We start from the raw sequence: 18,276 nt of genomic DNA on the forward strand, positions 1-18,276 counted from the left end.
TGGCAATAAATGTTATATTTAAAAATATAACTGCAGTCGAGGTGGAAATACGAAACGGTTTTTTTTGTTTTTGTTTGTTTGTTTTGTTGTTGTTGTTGTTGTTTTTGAAAATTCAGAAATTGCCTATAGGCAGCCTCATTCCCGATGCCCTCAGAAACCTACCCTTGTAAAATATGCAGGAGTTGCTTGATACCGCCCCAAATACGAATTTCCACACTGGTATCAGGATCTTCGCAAACCTGGACTAGAATCCAGACTACACTCCACAAAAGCTTTAAGTGATCTGAGTGGAGCAAACTGAGCAGGATGGGGACGCCTTCGTACAACTTGACTTGCTCTTTGACATGAGATTCTACACAGAGAAGGCGGAGCAACTCGGCTGTCAGCCTGCAAGGAAACCATGAAATAATCATCATGCAACATTTAAAATTCAAGTCTGCCTGTTAAATTATCCAGATAATTGAATAGCCCTGCATTTATCCATTATGACACAAAAAAGTTACAAAAAGTGCCCCCTAGGTTGCTATAAACAATACAGTGGTACCTCGGGTTAAGATGATGTGACAACATTTTGAGCATCTGCGCATGTGCAAGTGGCGAAACCCGGAAGTAACGCGCTCCATTACTTCTGGGTCGCCGTGGAGTGTAACCTGAAAACGCTCAGCCTGAAGCATATTCAACCCGTGGTATGACTGTAAAGGAAAGTTTTTTTAAAAAAAATGTTTAATGGATTATTATGTTTTCATATATGTTGAAATCCGCCCAGAGTGGCTGCGGCAACCCAGTCAGATGGGCAGAGTATAAGTAATAAAATTATTATGATGGAGTAGGACGTCCCTATTTTTATCGGTGAATTGTTGGGGAGGACGCAGTTATGCGACTCCTGAGCCAAGGAGATAAGTAACTATACAACCTTTAGAAGACATCTGAAGGCAACCCTGATATAGGGAAGGGTTTTTTTAATGCTTTGGGGGGGGGGTGTTGGGAGCTGCCCAGAGTGGCTGGGGCAACCCAGTCAGCTGGGTGGGGTATAATTATCATTATCATCACCATTACCATTACTGATGATGAAATGAGACATCCCTATTTACAGTACACTGGAGAAATGCTGGCGGATATGGGTGTTGCACCTTCATTATACACCTTTAGGCACCAGGCAAAAATGTTCCTTTTTAACCAGGCCTTTGGTTGACCTGATGGACATCCTATACCCTTTTAAAATGTGGCTCTTTTTTGCAGGGGTGTTACTGGGTTATTGTTTTTATTTTGATCTTATATATTGTGATGTTTTCTGTGAACCGCCCTGAAACCTCCGGATACAGGGCGGTATATAAATTCAATCAAACAAACAAACAAACAAACAATGTGTAGTGTGTGAGAGCAGGGAGATTGGGTTAGCAATGCCCAAATTTACCTTGTCCAAAATAATTCAGCCCTTGAAAAGGGTTAGCCATACCTGGCCATGGTGTATTAAATCTTAGGGTGCTTTTACATGCAAGGTGTAACTGATCTTTCTCTCATGCTATTTCTGGGACCCTTTATTAATTGTTCATTTGGGGGGGGCAGGAGGCATTTGTAATACGAATGAGCTTTCTAAGCCGACCAAAGTGAGCTTGAGCGAGATATGGGAATTCACCCAAAGAATGCAAAAGCCTGGGATCATTAAGCACGGAGAAGCATGCACTGGCCTTGTAAGCACAAATTCCAATCAACCTTTGCATTGCTTCAGTTTCAGAATTACTATCCCTCTCTACCGAGAAAACTGTCTTCCTAAAAAATGCCACATTTGGAAATTTCATGTTTTCTACTTTACAAGTAGAAAGCATGTGGCTGGAGGAAGAGGATGGCTAGCATGAGCTAAGTGACTGGAAACCCTGAACAGATAAAGAAGAGCTGAAATTAATTCAGCATCCTACCTTTTAGAAAGCAAGTCATATTCATGCAATATCACCAACAAATTCTCCACAACATTGAGCTCGCTTATTTTCTCTCGGCATCCGGGACTAAAATGGAAAATGAGGAACGTGTTATTTTTTTCAGTTGCAGTGTGGTAGCATCTCATTCATTTCTATGAATGGACATTTCCTGCAGTATGAGAATTAACCCTATGTATAGAATTTGAACCTTGCCATCATTTAAACGAATGCAAGTCTCAGTTGTAACATAAAAACATAATACTAATAAGAATAAGAACAAGAATCTGCATGCAATCAACCCTCAAAATCTAGCCCAAAGAAAATAAGTCTCACACTGTTCCCTGAGATGGCAGGGTTGGCATTTGGAAAAGAAATATGTTATATAATTATTGTCTAGCTACTCTAGTCATGGTCCTGCCATTCAAACACAGTGCATCTGGTGGTATAGTTAAAAGTGGAATCTCAGCCACTCCTAGGGCTCAGGTTTTAAAATGTTAACACCTCCAACCATGAATTGTGCTCCAAGGGTAAAAGAAATCCAATACACATTCTGGAGAATTGAGATAATGGCGCCCCTTTTATTACATCAGCATCTATTCCCAGGTAATTGTAACAACCAATTACTGCTGCTGGAAAGATTTTGCATTCCACTGCAATCTAGCTCCAACTTCTATAGACGGTTTGCATTCTCTCCTTTACACCCGTGATCTACAAATCTGACATTCAAGAATCACACAATAACAAATGTGTTATCTGAAGCAGCGTACATAGTTTATAGAACGGAAAGCAAAAGTGTAAACACAGCCAATATTAGGAGAAGGGGAAACTCAGGCCCAGGGTCCATATACAGTCCCTCCAGACCAGGGGTGGGCAAGGTTTACCTTGCCTGGGCTGGTTCACTCCAGCGGAGATCCCTCTGTGGGCTGGATTGCGCGCACACCCGCAATTTCTGGCATCTGCGTCTGTGCAGACGTGATTTTCATCGTCTGCGCATGCACAGACACAATTTCCGACACTGCAGAAGTGAGTCCCCATGCCACAGCGGTTTAGCGCAGCATGCGGGGACTCATCGAGTGGGCAGTTCAGTTTGGGGGCAGCTCCTGGGCCGGTTAAACGACCCCCATGGGCCGCTTGTGGCCCGTGGGCCTTAGTTTGCCAACCCCTGCTCCAGACCTCTCTGTTCAGCTCTCAGGACAATGCCCAGGGCACACACACCTAGACAGTGCTGGACTTATGTATAAGATAAACAAGCTATAGCTGAGGGCCCCGCTCTCTTTAGGGCCCCCCCAAAAAATTAAAGGGGGGGGGAACCTACATACAGCAACGGAGTTTTGTTGTATGTAAGTAATGGGCCCCGCCTGCTAGTTTGTTCCCTAAAATATTACTGGTTTGCTCGTTTCTATATATAGGGTGCCTGCATTCTGCATGGACTGGTTGCATGGCAACATGTGCAAATGACTTTAGATACCTATTAGGTCCATAAATTACCACATAGCATATATTCAACTCAAAAAAAGCGACAATTTGTTGTTGACAAAGGACAGCTGGACATATAGAGGGCCCCATTACCTTCAGTAGGTTAGGGCCTCATCAAACCTAAATCTGGACCTGCTCCCAGATCATTCCCCTCACAGGCCTTGCTCTGCCTTCTGTGCTAGCAATTTTATCGAAGTGGAATATGTCCTTGAACTGTGATAAATCACTTTTGCTTGCGTGGATAATGAGTAGCGGGTGGTTGCCAGGCCATCCCCACTTAGCCCACACCCACTACTGATACGTAGTCCCTAGAAAGTTTTCCATGATAGAGTGTGGTCTTGTTGAACTTGAACCCCACCCCCCAAAAAAGAAAAAAAGCTGAGGTAAAATGCAAGGGACAAATCCAAGCACACTAGACTGAAGCTTACCTTTCTGCCAAGCTAGTGAGGGCAAGCAATGCACCTAGCAGGACGTTGTTTTCTCTAGCTCCAAGTAAGTTGATCAGAGTCTGCAAAAATAATTGTTAGACAATTATAAGACAGGCAAAATGCCTGCTTAGCTGTAATAACAAACACTACTTTAAAGAAAGGGGGGGAAGAGAGATGCAGTTTACTTATCACATTTTTTAGATTGTAAGCCTGAGGGACTCTTGATTTGAAAGCTGCTCTGGGCACTGGCAGAGGAAGAGGGGTGCATTGGGAGCGCACGGCTCCCGGCAGCGTGATCCCAGTGGGGTGCCATCGCGGTTGCTCCCCCGCCCATGCTGGACGCCATGCCCCCAGGATGTGCGCCACGCCCCTGCAGGTAGAGCGCCAGCCCCATCCCCACTCTCTGCAACTGGCTCTGGGAGCCTTTTTTGGCCAAAGAGCAGGACCAAAATCCTTTACGTAAATAAATAAATAAAATAATAATAATAATAATAATAATAATAATTTATTATTTATACCCCGCTCATCTGGCTGAGTTTTCCCAGCCACTCTGGGGGGGGGGGCTCCCAATCGAGTGTTAAAAACAATACAGCATTAAATATTAAAAACTTCCCTAAACATAAACCACTAAATTTCCCTAAACTTTCATAAACCGCTTCTTGTTATCTCTGTCTATCAGGAATAAGTTCTGATCTCTTCTCAGTGTGCCAACAAAAGTAAAATGTCAACATGATTTGGGTTTACATTTGTAAATGCCAAGGTTGGTTGTCTGGTGATTTAGGAGCCAGGGTCTAGGGGCAGAAAAGGGATGGATAGGAGCCAACAATTTGAATCTGCCTCCTGAAAAGGCGCTCTCTTGGTCAACCAGCTGGCTTAACTGATTCACCGCTTTAAATGTTGGCAATTTAAAATTGCATAGCAACAATCAGAAGGGATTTTGTGCCATTTTAAGGACACAAAACAGCCATTAGAAACCCTGATTAGAAGTGACTCTCCACTTACTTTATGTGCTCCGCTGGCTGTTACCCATTCTCTTTGATCTTTGACAGCCGAAAGTTTTTGAAAAATATCTGCAAAGAGAATTAATCAGAAAAGTTTTATCACGGGGTGGGGAGGCAGAGGGGGTGGAAGAGGACAGCATCTAAAAAGCAACTTTCCTTCAAAAGTTAATAGATTCTGCGACATGATTAAAAAATTACACAGCAAAATAAGTGGAGATGCCTTGAAATTAAAGAATTGCAATCGTATCAGAACAAGAGCCAGTTTTTAGATCTGCTTATTCGTTGTTACTTCCTGTTTGACCGCAACAGCTTAGCACTACATTTGTAGAACATTTTGACAAGCATTTATTTCATATACACATCCCCACTTCAACCTAGAAGAAATATAATCAGAAGAGAAGAGATATAACCACAGGAGATATATATCAACTTACATGTCATGTTGACCAATTTGTCTATATTATGATGCTCTTCTCCATAGCAAAGGTAGTCATTTGCTACTGTTTCCATATACTGTAGGTGGGGGGGAAAACATTGTAAAATTGTTAGTGGAAAGTTACATGGATCTAAATTAAATAGCAAAGTGCATCCATGAGACCAGCAGATGGCAAACTTGTACCATGATTCACTGCAGACAGCTATCACAAAAAAATAAACACACTATTCTGGAAATAGAACAAAGTTACTACAAGAGGGCTTTTTCATGCAAGAAGCTGTAGGTTCCAGCTATGGTTTCTTGGATATATGTTTGTTAACTGGGAAAGGGCTGCAGCTTGGTGGCTGGGCACACGCTCCACGTAGAAAAGGTCCTAGGTTTCATTCCTGACACTCTCAGGTACGGCTGGGAAAATACACTTCTGTGAAGCATTGGAGAGTTGCTGCTCTCAGTGTAGGCCACGGGTGGGGTATCTGTAGCCCTCAAAAAGCTGCTGGACTCTTACTCCCATTAACCACAGTTAGTATGGCCAGTGGAGGGTGTCGTTTGCAGTCTAGCAACATCCCTGCATATAGAAAACGTGTCAAGACACCTCTTTTTAATTTGGTCTATACATTTTTAAAAAAACAACAACCTGAGTTTGCTATCTGTTTGTTTGTTTTTTAAAGTAGTGCTTTGTGGGAGTTTTTCAGACGTTGCTTTTATTATTTTCTCCTTTTTGTGTGTGTGTCATAATTTTTATTAGTTTTCAATTACAATAACCCAATAAAAGCTTCCTTGTCACAATACCAAATCATAATACAATTAATAATGCCAATTGTTCAGATGCCAAATTATATTATATTATTTCGTTGGGCTAGAATTGATATTTTGATAATTTACTTTAACTCAGCAATCCAAAAACTTATAAATTCCAATTACACACCAGTCAGAATAACAAACCCTCATACCGCAGCTGCAATTTTAATGACTTCCATTCGCATTAACACATCAAATACAGTGATACCTCGGGTTAAATACTTAATTTGTTCTGGAGGTCCGTTCTTAACCTGAAACTGTTCTTAACCTGAAGCACCACTTTAGCTAATGGGGCCTGCTGCTGCGCCGCCGCTGTGCAATTTCTGTTCTCATCCTGAAGTAAAGTTCTTAACCCGAGGTACTATTTCTGGATTAGCGGAGTCTGTAACCTGAAGCGTATGTAACCTGAAGCGTATGTAACCCGAGGTACCACCGTAATGCTTTTATTATTTTTGACCTGTGGTAAACTGTCATGGTGATTTACAGAAAGTCTGTGCGTGTGTGTAAAACACCTGCAGAGCCACAGGTTCCCCACCACTGATGTGGACAATATTTAATATGGGCCAATAGCCCAACTCAATATAAGGAAACCACCATGAACATGCAGGCTGGGATGGCTCCCAAGTTCTTCTACGGCAGCCAGCATCACCCCCAAAGCAGTGCATCCTATTATGGTCCATAAAGAAAAAGCTCCTGCTAGAAGCTACTTCATGTGGCTTTGCCAAGGCATAAGCACATGGCAGCAGCAGTAGTCACTGCCCCAATTCTGAGGAGTTAATCCCACTCCTAGTATGATCGGTAGGTTCCTCTCAGCCTATGTACATTAAAACTGCAGGTAGCTGTATTGTTCCATTAGAAGAAGTCCAAAAATAATCGTAGGTAATGCTTTCTTTCAATGGGACCAACCAAAACGTCACAAAAGTAGTGAGCAAGCTTTCGTATTCAACAGAACTCTTTTTCAGGCTGGATGTGGGATATGATGCATAAATAAAAGGGCACAGGGATCTCATTCACTCAAAACTTGCTCACTATTTCTGACTGGTCCTGGGAAAGATAGTAACCTGAGGTTTCTTATGTACACTGCACTGTTATTAACGTGAGAAGAGAGAGAGAGAGATGTCCATTTTTAAAAGGCATTTATTTAGCAAAACCCACAAACACCACTGAAGCAGGACTGTGCTGACCGGACCCTACTCAAAATGAAATACTTCATTAGCTCTATGCACTTTCTCATTCTGGTCAGAAGAAGTCCAATTTGACAAGCCAGATGGCCCCGCTGAGCAGATTATAATTCTGATCTCTCACTGAGGCATACGTCCTTTTCACGGAAGCCAGCCAATTCAGAGTCTAATCAAATTACACAGGACGGTCACTTCTGCAATTCAGTCAAGCTGCAGCTAACATTGCCTTATGGTCCCTTGGAAATGGAAAACATCGTATGTGTTTAGTGTTTATAGTTTCGCCTTCCAAGAGGGAAAGCTGTTTTGCAATAACTTCTGTCCTTACCTTTGGCAAACTTAACGGGCAACAAAACACAGTGAAAGGCAGAGATGGTTACCTGTGCTAAGGCGTCGATCCCACCCAGGTTGTGGAGTGCCTCCTATACAAGAGGGGAAGAAAAAGCAAAGCAAGTACAGTATGTCAAAATTCCAGAAGATTCCTAGCAGCCTGCTCCCAACCAACTACCGATATTAAATTCAAAGTCCCCTGGATTCAGCATGGCAGAAGGTATGCTTAGGATTGCAGTGCCTCAGAAAGTCAACTAGCAGGTAAAAAAGGTAAAGGTAAAAGACCCCTGGATGGTTAAGTCCAGTCAAAGGGTTGTGGCGCTCATCTCGCTTTCTGGCCGACAGAGCCAGCGTTTGTCCACAGACAGCTTTCCAAGTCATGTGGCCAGCATGACTAAACCGTTTCTGGAGCAACAAGACACCATGACAGAAACCAGAGACCACGGAAACACCATTTACCTTCCCGCCACAGCGGTACCTCTTTAGCTACTTGCACTGGAGTGCTTTTGAATTGCTAGGTAGGCAGGAGCTGGGACAGAGCAATTGGAGCTCACTTCATCACCAGGATTCGAACAACCAACCTTCTGATCAGCAAGCCCAAGAGGCTCAGTGGTTTAGGCCACAGCGCCACCCGCGTCCCAACTAGCAGCTCAAAGCCGGACATGCAGGTTTATAAAGGGCCCCTCCAGACCCCCTTTTTATTGCTCGTTCTTGACGATGTGTGATCTCTGTATTGGGATAGTTATACACAATTCCACTTTCAATACTGTTTGCACCTGAAAAGGTTTTGGGGCAGACATACCACCTCCTCTCCAATCAGTGTATGTCCTGTCACTTCCTGCTGTTATTCTGCAACATTTTAGGCCACAAATGTTGCGGTTTATTTTCTGTCCCGCTTTTGTTGCAAGAGTGCCCCGTCTAGATGGCGATAATGCAATAACACTGGGGGAGCACCGCAGAACAGCTAAAAAGGTGGAATGATTTGTGGACGGTCCAGTACAAATCCATCATTAATGTACTATAATTGCACGTTGCAGGATACACCCACACAAAACACAAAACCCAGTCTGGAGGAGCTCTAAGATAGGGGGTTGCTAAGTATATTTGGTAAATGTTGTTTGCAAAGTCGCTAGTGCAGCATCAGCTGACCAAGTCTACTAAATCAATGCTGCACTAATATCTAAGCAGCCACTTTTAGCATCATGTTCCTATTTTATGTTTCAAGGAGGTGACCATGGGCAAACTAACCTGATAGCACTGATCTCTCATTAATAATCTTATGCAAATTAAAACTCTCAGAAAGTGGATAGATGATGCTCGGTTAGCCCACTCCCTGAAACAAACAGGTAAAAAGAATGCATTAATAAGTTGGTCCAATTAAGCTACATCAGCAAGCAAACACAAGATTGAAAATCTAAATAAAGGTTCTATATTCAGCCAATTGGCAGGCAATACATTGCATTTTTATGGAGCACACAATTAGTCATCTGAACTTCAACTATTTCAGTTTGAATCTAGCACACCTAATTTGTTTCTGATGCTAATCTTTAGACTACAGTGTAGCTCCACTACTTTCAACAGAGGGTGTGTATTTAAGTGCCTTCCCAGTTTCAACGTCAACACTTTGAAATCACGAGCCAATGTAAGCTGAAAGTAAAAGCAGACTGTATACAAACTTGCCACTTGTATTTGTATATATATTTTTAATTCAGATTATTTTTCAGTAATACCAGATGAACTAATTAACTACTTTATCATTTTCTACAGATGACTATCAATACAGATGAATGGATACATATCTAAACACATACAATTTGTGTATATATCCAGCTCTCTCACTCACCACCTCTCCCCCCCCCCCTTGCTGAAACAGTTATGGTTGATTAGCACAGCAGGTCCGTTCCATGCTGGGAATAAAGCCAAAGGCTAAAAATAATATGATAAAAATAAAGGCTGTGCTGCAATGGATGCACGTAGACTCCCAAGAACTGGGTTATTTAGAGGAATCTCTGCGGACCAAAAAAATCACCATGTCCAGCAGATCTTTTCCACATTCCCATCAGTTGCCTCTTGGCCAATAACGGGGCTTCAGATTGATTTCTGACACTCGGAGAAAAGTGCTGATTTAAAACTAGTTAGTGATAAAACAGTTAGGAAAAAAAGCCATAGTACAGTGTCAGAGCATCTCTTTTGCATGTGGAAAGTATGAGGTCTGAAATTGTGGAGACGCACTGCCAATCAGTGTAGACCAGACATGGGGATCCTTTGGTCTTTCAGAGTTTGCTGAATCACAACGCCCGCAAAACAACAACAACAAACAAACCTATGGTCACGTAAAGCATACTCAATAAACACACGAGACGTAACCGGCTGTGTTCTTAGATAAATAAGGTATACTATTCATAGTATCAAATTATAAATTTCAACGGAAGGAACTCATAAAGTGGATCAGATCATTCTTTAGTCAGTTCATGCATAAGGTCCACCCGTGTAACGGTGTCCATTCCATCTGTCTGTTCGTAAAGTCCAAAAAATCCACATGAAAGGTTGTTACAGTTCCACAAAATCCTTAATAGTAGCTGCTATTATGCCATAAGATCCATTGTCCTGTAATATCACATATGAGCTTTAAGTACTGATGAAGCCCAGGACAGCGAAACAAGGCCAATATTCCGAAAATCCTTGTCTAGACTCTGTGTAAGGATTTTGTGGAACTGTAACAACCTTTCATGTGGATTTTTTAAGTTACTTCCATTGAAATTTATAATTTGATTCTATGAATAGTATACCTTATTTATGTAAGAACACAGCCGGTTACGTCTCGTGTGTTTATTGAATCACAACGCCCATCATTCCTGGCCACTGACCATGCTTGCTTGGACAGATAGGTTGCTGAACTACAACTCCCATGTCCAGACTGGGCTACTGAATCTCCAGAGGAAATTGTACTCCACCTCTAAGGAAAACTGTACAAATGGAAAACTTCCAGAAAGAGGTGAACAAAAATGATCGAGGAACTGGGGCACCCTTCCTCCTTAAGATAAAATGTTGAAATGTTCTGGGGAGCTAACTTTGGAGGGAGGCTGTGATGGAGTCTCATAAAGCTACACAAGCTGTGAAGGAAACAGGGTGTTTTTCTCACATAACTCAAAATCACCAGCCAAAGTGATTGGCAACAAATTCAGGGCAGACCAAAGAGGACTTCCTTGCACAATATTTATGGAATTTTCAGCCACTTGACAGGGTTATGTTGCCCCCGGCCTCCAACACACACACTTAGATAACTTGAAAAACAGATTAGATCTCATGGAGGACAGGTCTGTTTGCAGCCACTAGCCATAACAGCTAAATGGCCAGTTTACCTCTGAACGTCAGTTGCCCGTAGGCTTCAGTGCTGCAAAACTACTGCTTTCCTAACATGCTTCTGAACTTCCCACTATAGGAGACAGGATTCTGGACTAGACAGACCTTCTGATCTAGCAGGGCTCTTATTGTGATATGATGTTCAGGATCAAACCCAGAATAGCAAATATGGTACATGACTTATTGAATCAGTGCCAAAGATACAGAAGGCGGGGACGGCTAGCTGAGCTTTCTGCCCCGGGTGAAGCCTCCAGAGGGGCGCCATTGAGGCTCCCAGCCTGGACGCAGTGCACATACCAAACTGTGCCAAAGTGGGTCTCTGCACTGGTTATAGTAAGCCTAGTTTTGCCGCTGATAGAAGCAGTGTGAGACCTCAGGCCTGAAAACCAAATGTGGCCCTCCAAGTCTCTCTATCAGGCCCTGTGACGTCTCGCCAGGCCCTTCTTTCCCCAGCCATACTCAGTCTTGGCCCTGCTTTCAAAACTACCTGAGTGTTTTGACTGGGTGGAATGAATGCCTCTTGCTTCCCTGAGTTTGTGTGTGTGTGTGTGTAGAAAGACAGAGAAACCAGCATACTGACAAAGGTAAGATTTGCATTAATTGCTCTGTCCACTTTTGCCTCTGGTGTTACCACCACTGCCATGTGGCCCTCAACAGGTGGCTCCAAAATAAATGCGGCCCTTGGCTTTAAAAAAGGCTTCCCAGACCTGACCTACTGTGTCATGTTTGTAATGGCAGACCTTTAAAAAAAACAAAAAAACCCTCACGCCTAAAATATACTCAGAATCGAGTGGTAATTTCATGCTGTTTCAACTCATAGGAACAGTGATTGAATTCCCATCCCCCACCCTCAGGCTTTATATACATTATTTACACAATGAGTACCGTCTGATTGGTTGATTATGTTTCCCTCCTGGAGCCTGATTGGGCTGCTGCTGCAGGCCAATCAGTTGTTGCATCCTAGTTTCCTACTGGCCTAACAGGCTGATTAACTTCCTCCTGGGGTCTGATTGGGCTGCTCCTGCAGGCCATTCAGGTTGTTGCATTCTAGGATCCTACCTGCCTGTTGTTTTAGGATCCAAGCTTAGTACATAACAACACCTCACCCAGGGTTACTTATTTACATAAAAAGGTGTCCTTTAATTCAACAGGCAGCATTCAAAGAGCTGATGAGACTTATGTAAATACTTCATGCAAGCACAGCAGAACTGGGGCTTTTCCCTTCAGCCTGATCCCCCTTCCTGCCGCTCCCTCAAGAGGCCACACCACAGATTGTTTCTGAACACCATCCGGGTTTAATAAGCTTTGTGGCCCCACAGGGACAAGTTGCCATTTAATGAAGCTTAAAGCCACTTTTGTTCGCAGAACTGCTTTCACAATTATTTGAATACTGACGTTGTATAAGATAAAGTTGTATCCAGCTAAGCCATTCTCAAAAAAGGCCCCTTGAAATCAATGCACCTAAGTTATTTTGTTGATTTCAATGGGTTTACTCGGAGTATGACTGAGCTACAGGCAAACCAATGAAATCAGTCTTAAGGAAGTATAAATGTAAGGTTTAATGCATTTAATTCAAGATTTTTTAAAAAAAGTTAAAGCTACATCATTTCTGTAACCTGTGCAGTATGAATCTGTAGGAAAAATACTGTGTATCTCAGACTGACACGGGGCTAGTCACACACTAGGGAGGCATGTCTTAGAGTTGTTTTGTATACTGTAGTTAGTGATAAAAGTTCTTCACACTTTAAATTTCAAGGGCGTTTCTTTGAAGCGGAATGCATTGCCTTTCACAAGACGGCGTTTTTGATGCGTAAGTTCAACTGAGTAAAAAAAAAAGGAAATCTCTGAAGATTTCTCTGGAGTAGAAGTTCAAAGATTTGTCTCTGGGGCCCGTTTCAGTTTCAAAAACAAAGTGCTTGCATTTTCCTCAAATATATTTTAAATGAAGCATACACAGATGTTCATCTTATCCTCAATCTGGTGGCAGGAAAAGGAAAGAAGAAATGCCAGGTCACCTGGAGGAATATTGAAAGAACCTTAATGGATGGGCCCATGGAGCAAAATATTTACTCCAGAATAATCAACAGCAGGGTGAGCATATGGCTATCCACATGCTACCCAGCCAGATTCAAAGTTCTGCTGTTAATTCACAAAGTTCTAAACAGTATCTTAAGGACCTTTCCTGATGCCCCACCTTGACCACTAAGATCTACTGATGAAGCATCCTTGGTGGTCCCCATTGCTGCTGAGAGTCAGCTGGTCTTCAGGAGGGTCTAAGCCTTTCACGTAGAAGGCCATGATGAACTCATTGCCAATAGAAGTCCAGGAAGAATCATCCCTGCTTTCTTTTAGACATCTTTGACAAACTGCACTCTTCAGGCAATCTTTTGCAAGCTTTATATTTTTGGCTGATATGTTGTTGATATTTTTACCAAGCTCATGGTTGTGCTGTTAGGTTTTTGCGTTGCATACCACCTTGTTATATTTTTCTATGGAAGCATGGTTAGAACTATTTAAATAAATACATAAAATAAAAACATTACTCCAACTCTAAAACCAGGGCAATGCAGGCAGGCAGGTTGAAGGAGAGACAGGCTAAGACTGTTCTCTGGATCTAGTTAATACACATATACAAATCAGGCAGAGGAGACCAGGACAATCAGGCAAGTGTTCAGCTACTGGTGTGTAGAGCTGCCATACATCCGAGTTTTCCTGGACACATCCAGGAATCGCTCCCCAAACAGATTTTGCTGAAGCGGCAAAACATCCAGGAAAACCCGGATGCATAGCAAAGTAGAGCAATCCTAAAAATGCTTTTAAATTCCCCAAACAGCCCAAAAACGTACCGCATTTTTCGCTGTATAAGACACACCAGACCATAAGACGCACCTAGTTTTGGGAGGAGGAAAACAAGAAAAAAAAATATTCTGAATCTCAGAAGCCAGAACAGCAAGAGGGATCGCTGTGCAGCGAAAACAGCGATCCCTCTTGCTGTTCTGGCTTCTGGGATAGCCGCGCAGCCTGCATTCGCTCCATAAGACGCACACACATTTCCCCTTACTTTTTAGGAGGGGAAAAGTGAGTCTGATAGAGCAAAAAATACGATATTTTGGGGGGAGATGTTCCCAGAAAGCTCAACAATTTCTCCCCCCCCCAAAAAAAAGATGAACAACTTTGTCCGGATTTTCACTTTTGGAAATATGTCAACCCTACTGATGTATCTTCACATAAGACCACCTTCCCTTTCTTGTACCAGAGACACTGATCTGGGTATAGTGCCAAGAGTTCTAAGCAAAAGCAGCTACATATTATTAAACAGGACAAGTAGTTTCCTTGCAGATCTTTTTATGTTACTGGCATCACAGAGCTATTAATACAGCAGCTTGGTCAACATCATCCACATCCTCTTGGGCAACCATACTCATGATACCACCCTCAAAATGACACAGGGATAGCAATACAATATGAAATGTGACATAAGAAAATAACAGAAGATGTCATAAAATAACTGTCATGTGTTACAGTTTCCCTGCACTGAATAAGCAGCTGATAATTTTTTTATTGTTAACTATACTGTCCTCTTTCAGAAAACAAATATCTGATTATTAAAATATTTTGCAGTTTGCCACACGGTTAAAGTCAAACAATGAAATGCACGGGTAAGAAAATATCCACTCTCCATTACTGTAAAAATGAAATCCTGCTATCAAATATCAACAAACAGTAACAACTTACAGTGAAATCCTAACCATGTCTATTCAGAATTAAAACAAAAAATTCCTTCCAGTAGCACCTTAAAGACTTTAAGGTGCTACTGGAAGGAATTTTTTGTTTTGACTATGGCAGACCAACACAGCTACCTATCTGTATTCAGAATTAAGTCCCACTGGATTCCATGGGACTTATTTTCAAGTAAACAAGGTTAGGAGAGCAGCCCTAGGCAGCTACTATATACCCATCTGCCTGTGAGTAAATGAATTCAGTGGGACTTACTGCTGAATAGACAAGGTTAGAACTGTGCTGGCGATCTTACAGTTCTTGGCATTGCTGGGATGAAAAGTCCCAGAACAGGAAATAAGCCATCATCAAAACAGCAATTCAGATTTTAGTGAAAGCCGTGTTAGAAGTATTTCAAAAGGCTACAACTTAGGAAGATAGCAGAACTGTGTGTCTTGTCCACCTTTTTCCTCCTGATTTTAGACTGATTGTAGAATTCCAATATGCCACCTTTTAACTGGAACACCCCAAACTAATGCTATTTCTTTTAATGAAAGTCAATAGACTTCCAGTGTTAAGGTCAACTACCACTGGGGAAGTCTAATATTTTGAGAGAGCAGCAGTCCCTGTTCCAAAGGGAAACTCAACCACACAAAGAGGCACCTTTCTGATCCCGCTGGGTGCTTTGACACTCATTCCAAAGGTAAAGACATAGTTGATCTTTCTTACCTGCAAATCAGCCGGTTTTTTACCAAAGCTGTGAAGATATCTTGAAACAGCTTGTGCTGTGGATGTTGACTAAATTTCCTCTCATTCTTGTAATTCATACTAAGGGGAGAAAAGGCAAATGGGCATTGCACAAGGCATAAATGCTTTTGCTCGCAGTGATGGGATGCTAAGAGATGGTTGTCGGTGCAGGAAATGCATTTTTGACTACAGTGGCTTAATGAAAATGACCACAAAGATTAATAGGTTACAATCAATGTACTCCAAACTGAATTCCTGCTCCTCCTTGGACTCACTGGTCAGCACCCAGGGGAAACAATAGAGCAAGTCCCTGTCAGGAGCTTGTCCTACACTTGAGTAGGACCCTGGCAGTGACACATGCCCGACTGGCATGTTCCCTCCCTCCTGGTCGATTGTTCGGGAGCTTCAAAGGCTTTCTTCTGCCCAAACATCACAGCGACCGATGCCAACAGACATCAGCACACTTAGGGATCCGCAGAGTCTTCGCAGTTTATGTAACAGACCTCAGCAACTCAGCATTTTGACTAATCTACTTTATTTACATAGAAACACACATGGAACACTGCAACATGGCTCCCTCTCTCTCTAGCATCAGACAGCAAAGAGAAAGAACAAAGGACAATAGTCCCATTTCACGGAACATAGTAACACAAACATCCTATCTCCGTCACTTCCCACTCTGTGGAGTCAAAACATATACCGTCATGTGAAAGACAACAATCCCATGACTGCAATCATGGAGCAGGAATTCTAACAGTCCCTACCTCTCCCCTGAATGTTACAACTGCCACTGATGTCTTAATTTATTATCTCAACTTGTATGCTGCTCTTCCATATAAATATTGCAAAGTGGTCCACAAGAACTCGTTCCATTCATGCCTGGTGTCAATTATCATAGGAGGGGAGCGTGCAAGGTTCAGCCAAGTTCATTTTAAAGAGACAAATCTGAAAGGGCATCTTTCCCGGATGGCATACTAGCATAGTGCTGGTAGGACCTGGGTTCCTGGATGGACTGCCCATCAGAAGAGGCTTCTGAAACTCCTGTCTACAGTGTTACATGCAAAGCAGAAGTTCAGGATGACCGCAAACCTCCTAAATTGCCTCCTGTATGCAAGGCAACAATGAAGGCTGCCATCTTATCCCCCAATACCTGGGAATAACCCTATCCAATTCAATAGGACTTACATCTGAGCCACAGTTAAGACAGCCCTGTCAGATGTCAATAATACAGTATGTCTTAAGGTCACTTATGACTGAATTTATTTACTATTATCCCATGAGGTTCTAGATGTCAGTTTGCATTTCTTAGTGCAAAAAGTATTGATCTGATGTGTAGAGATCTTTCCTATTCTACTTAATTCAAGAAGCTTCTGGAAGTTTCTCTGTGTGAAAGAAACCAATGATGTTTGGGTTATACCTTCAGAGAAGCTAAGTACAGCTGGTTTGAACTGGTTCTCTTACCTCTTTCTGTCAAGGTTATGCTGACTATAAAAATAAGGCCAGATGGAGCCTGGGTTTCACTTTCTCTTTCTTTCCTGTCTGGTGTTGTATTCTGTATGCTTAGTGCTAAGGTTTAGTCTTGTTATAAGTTACTGTAAGTTTAAATTAAGTCTGCTGCAACTGGATTTCTTATGGACAGTGCCAATCCTAATTTTTTTGGATTTGTGACCATTATGCTCATTTGCCTTCAGTAGCAGTAAAGCTCTGCTGGATGAAATATAATCGCCTCTGGTCTATTTTTTTGGGAATCCTGCAACATGTTTAAGATTTTACTCTGCTAACCATACGTTGGAATCTGCTCTGGATCAATACTGAGTAGAATTTCAATGACGCAAGAGCACACGCAATAGTAAAGATTATATATATAGCATAAAAGGATTTGAATTGGATCCAGATAAATAAAATAAACATTCATTTTCTTTTCTGCACGGTACCTAAAGTGTTCGAGTTCAACAGCTTCAGTTGATTCTTGCCATTGACCTCTACATCTCTCTCCACAAGGGTTGCTGGAGTATTGCTCAGACTTGGTCATGCTATTATTAGAACTTTCAAAGTTAAGGGCTGGCAGCTGCAAATGCAAAGGAGATTTACTATAAGACAAATGATATAAAGTGTTTAGCTGGGTCAGAGGAAAATACGTGATTGTCACTGGGACCTCGGGCAATTTAACCTTTGAATTCAGACAACAAGGAGATAATTTTTTAAAATAATAATCCAATATATACAGCAGATTTCAAAGCGCCCTAGGCTGTCTCTTCTCCATAACTGCACACAGATCTTGAAAAGATGCAGCTGGAGTAGGCGGGGGGGAAAGGAATGAAAACATAGCAAGCATTCTCAAAGTGGCAGTTGGATGCACATGATGCAGAAAGTTCTGAGCAGCAATGACTGCTTAGCCTTGTTGAATGCTCTCTAAGAAGCAGGAAGCTTGCATTTATACTTTTCAGGGAAATTTAAAAAACCTGGACCAAAAACCGAGGAGAGATCTCAAATAGCCTTCCTGGAATAGAAAGCACCTGCTCTGCAGAAGTAGACAGAGAACAAAGTGAGCTTATTAAGAGCAGGGAATGAGAGCACTGCCTCCTGAGAATAAGTTGTTTATGTACACAGCAGGGATGAAGAACCTGTGGCCCTCTAGATGTTATTAGACTCCATCTCCCCTCAACCCCAGAAGGCATGGCCAATGGTGAGGGCTGAGAGGAGTTGTTGATGACAGCTCTCCATAATAGGGTACCAGAGAAAAAAGACTTATTTAAAGGGCACAGGCAGTTTCTTAAAGAAATACTTTTACTATTGGCATGACCTACCTCAACACACAAATCCCATCTACACTATACATTTAAAACAGTATCATACCCCCAGAATCCTGGGAAATGTAGTTCGTTG

The 18,276-nt window shown here is 42.1% G+C and overlaps 1 protein-coding gene across 4 annotated transcripts in view; it reads right to left on the bottom strand.

Moving 5' to 3' along the window:
• NEK10 (NIMA related kinase 10) overlaps positions 1 to 18,276 on the bottom strand; it is a 107,899-nt gene that overhangs the window by 86,947 nt on the left and 2,676 nt on the right. For all 4 annotated transcript variants that reach the window (XM_081881906.1, XM_081881904.1, XM_081881905.1 and 1 more), the window contains exons 4-12: positions 17,325 to 17,458; positions 15,373 to 15,471; positions 8,812 to 8,896; positions 7,614 to 7,655; positions 5,256 to 5,334; positions 4,823 to 4,890; positions 3,821 to 3,900; positions 1,917 to 2,003; positions 163 to 387 (exon numbers count right to left, since the gene is read on the bottom strand). In XM_081881906.1, coding sequence (XP_081738032.1) covers positions 163 to 387; positions 1,917 to 2,003; positions 3,821 to 3,900; positions 4,823 to 4,890; positions 5,256 to 5,334; positions 7,614 to 7,655; positions 8,812 to 8,896; positions 15,373 to 15,471; positions 17,325 to 17,422 — 863 coding nt within the window. In that variant the 5' untranslated portion in view covers positions 17,423 to 17,458. The remainder of the gene's footprint in view (positions 1 to 162; positions 388 to 1,916; positions 2,004 to 3,820; positions 3,901 to 4,822; positions 4,891 to 5,255; positions 5,335 to 7,613; positions 7,656 to 8,811; positions 8,897 to 15,372; positions 15,472 to 17,324; positions 17,459 to 18,276) is intronic.

This window comes from Podarcis erhardii (genome assembly GCF_964252035.2).
Source record: "Podarcis erhardii genome assembly, chromosome: 12".
Taxonomy (NCBI): Eukaryota; Metazoa; Chordata; class Lepidosauria; order Squamata; family Lacertidae; genus Podarcis; species Podarcis erhardii.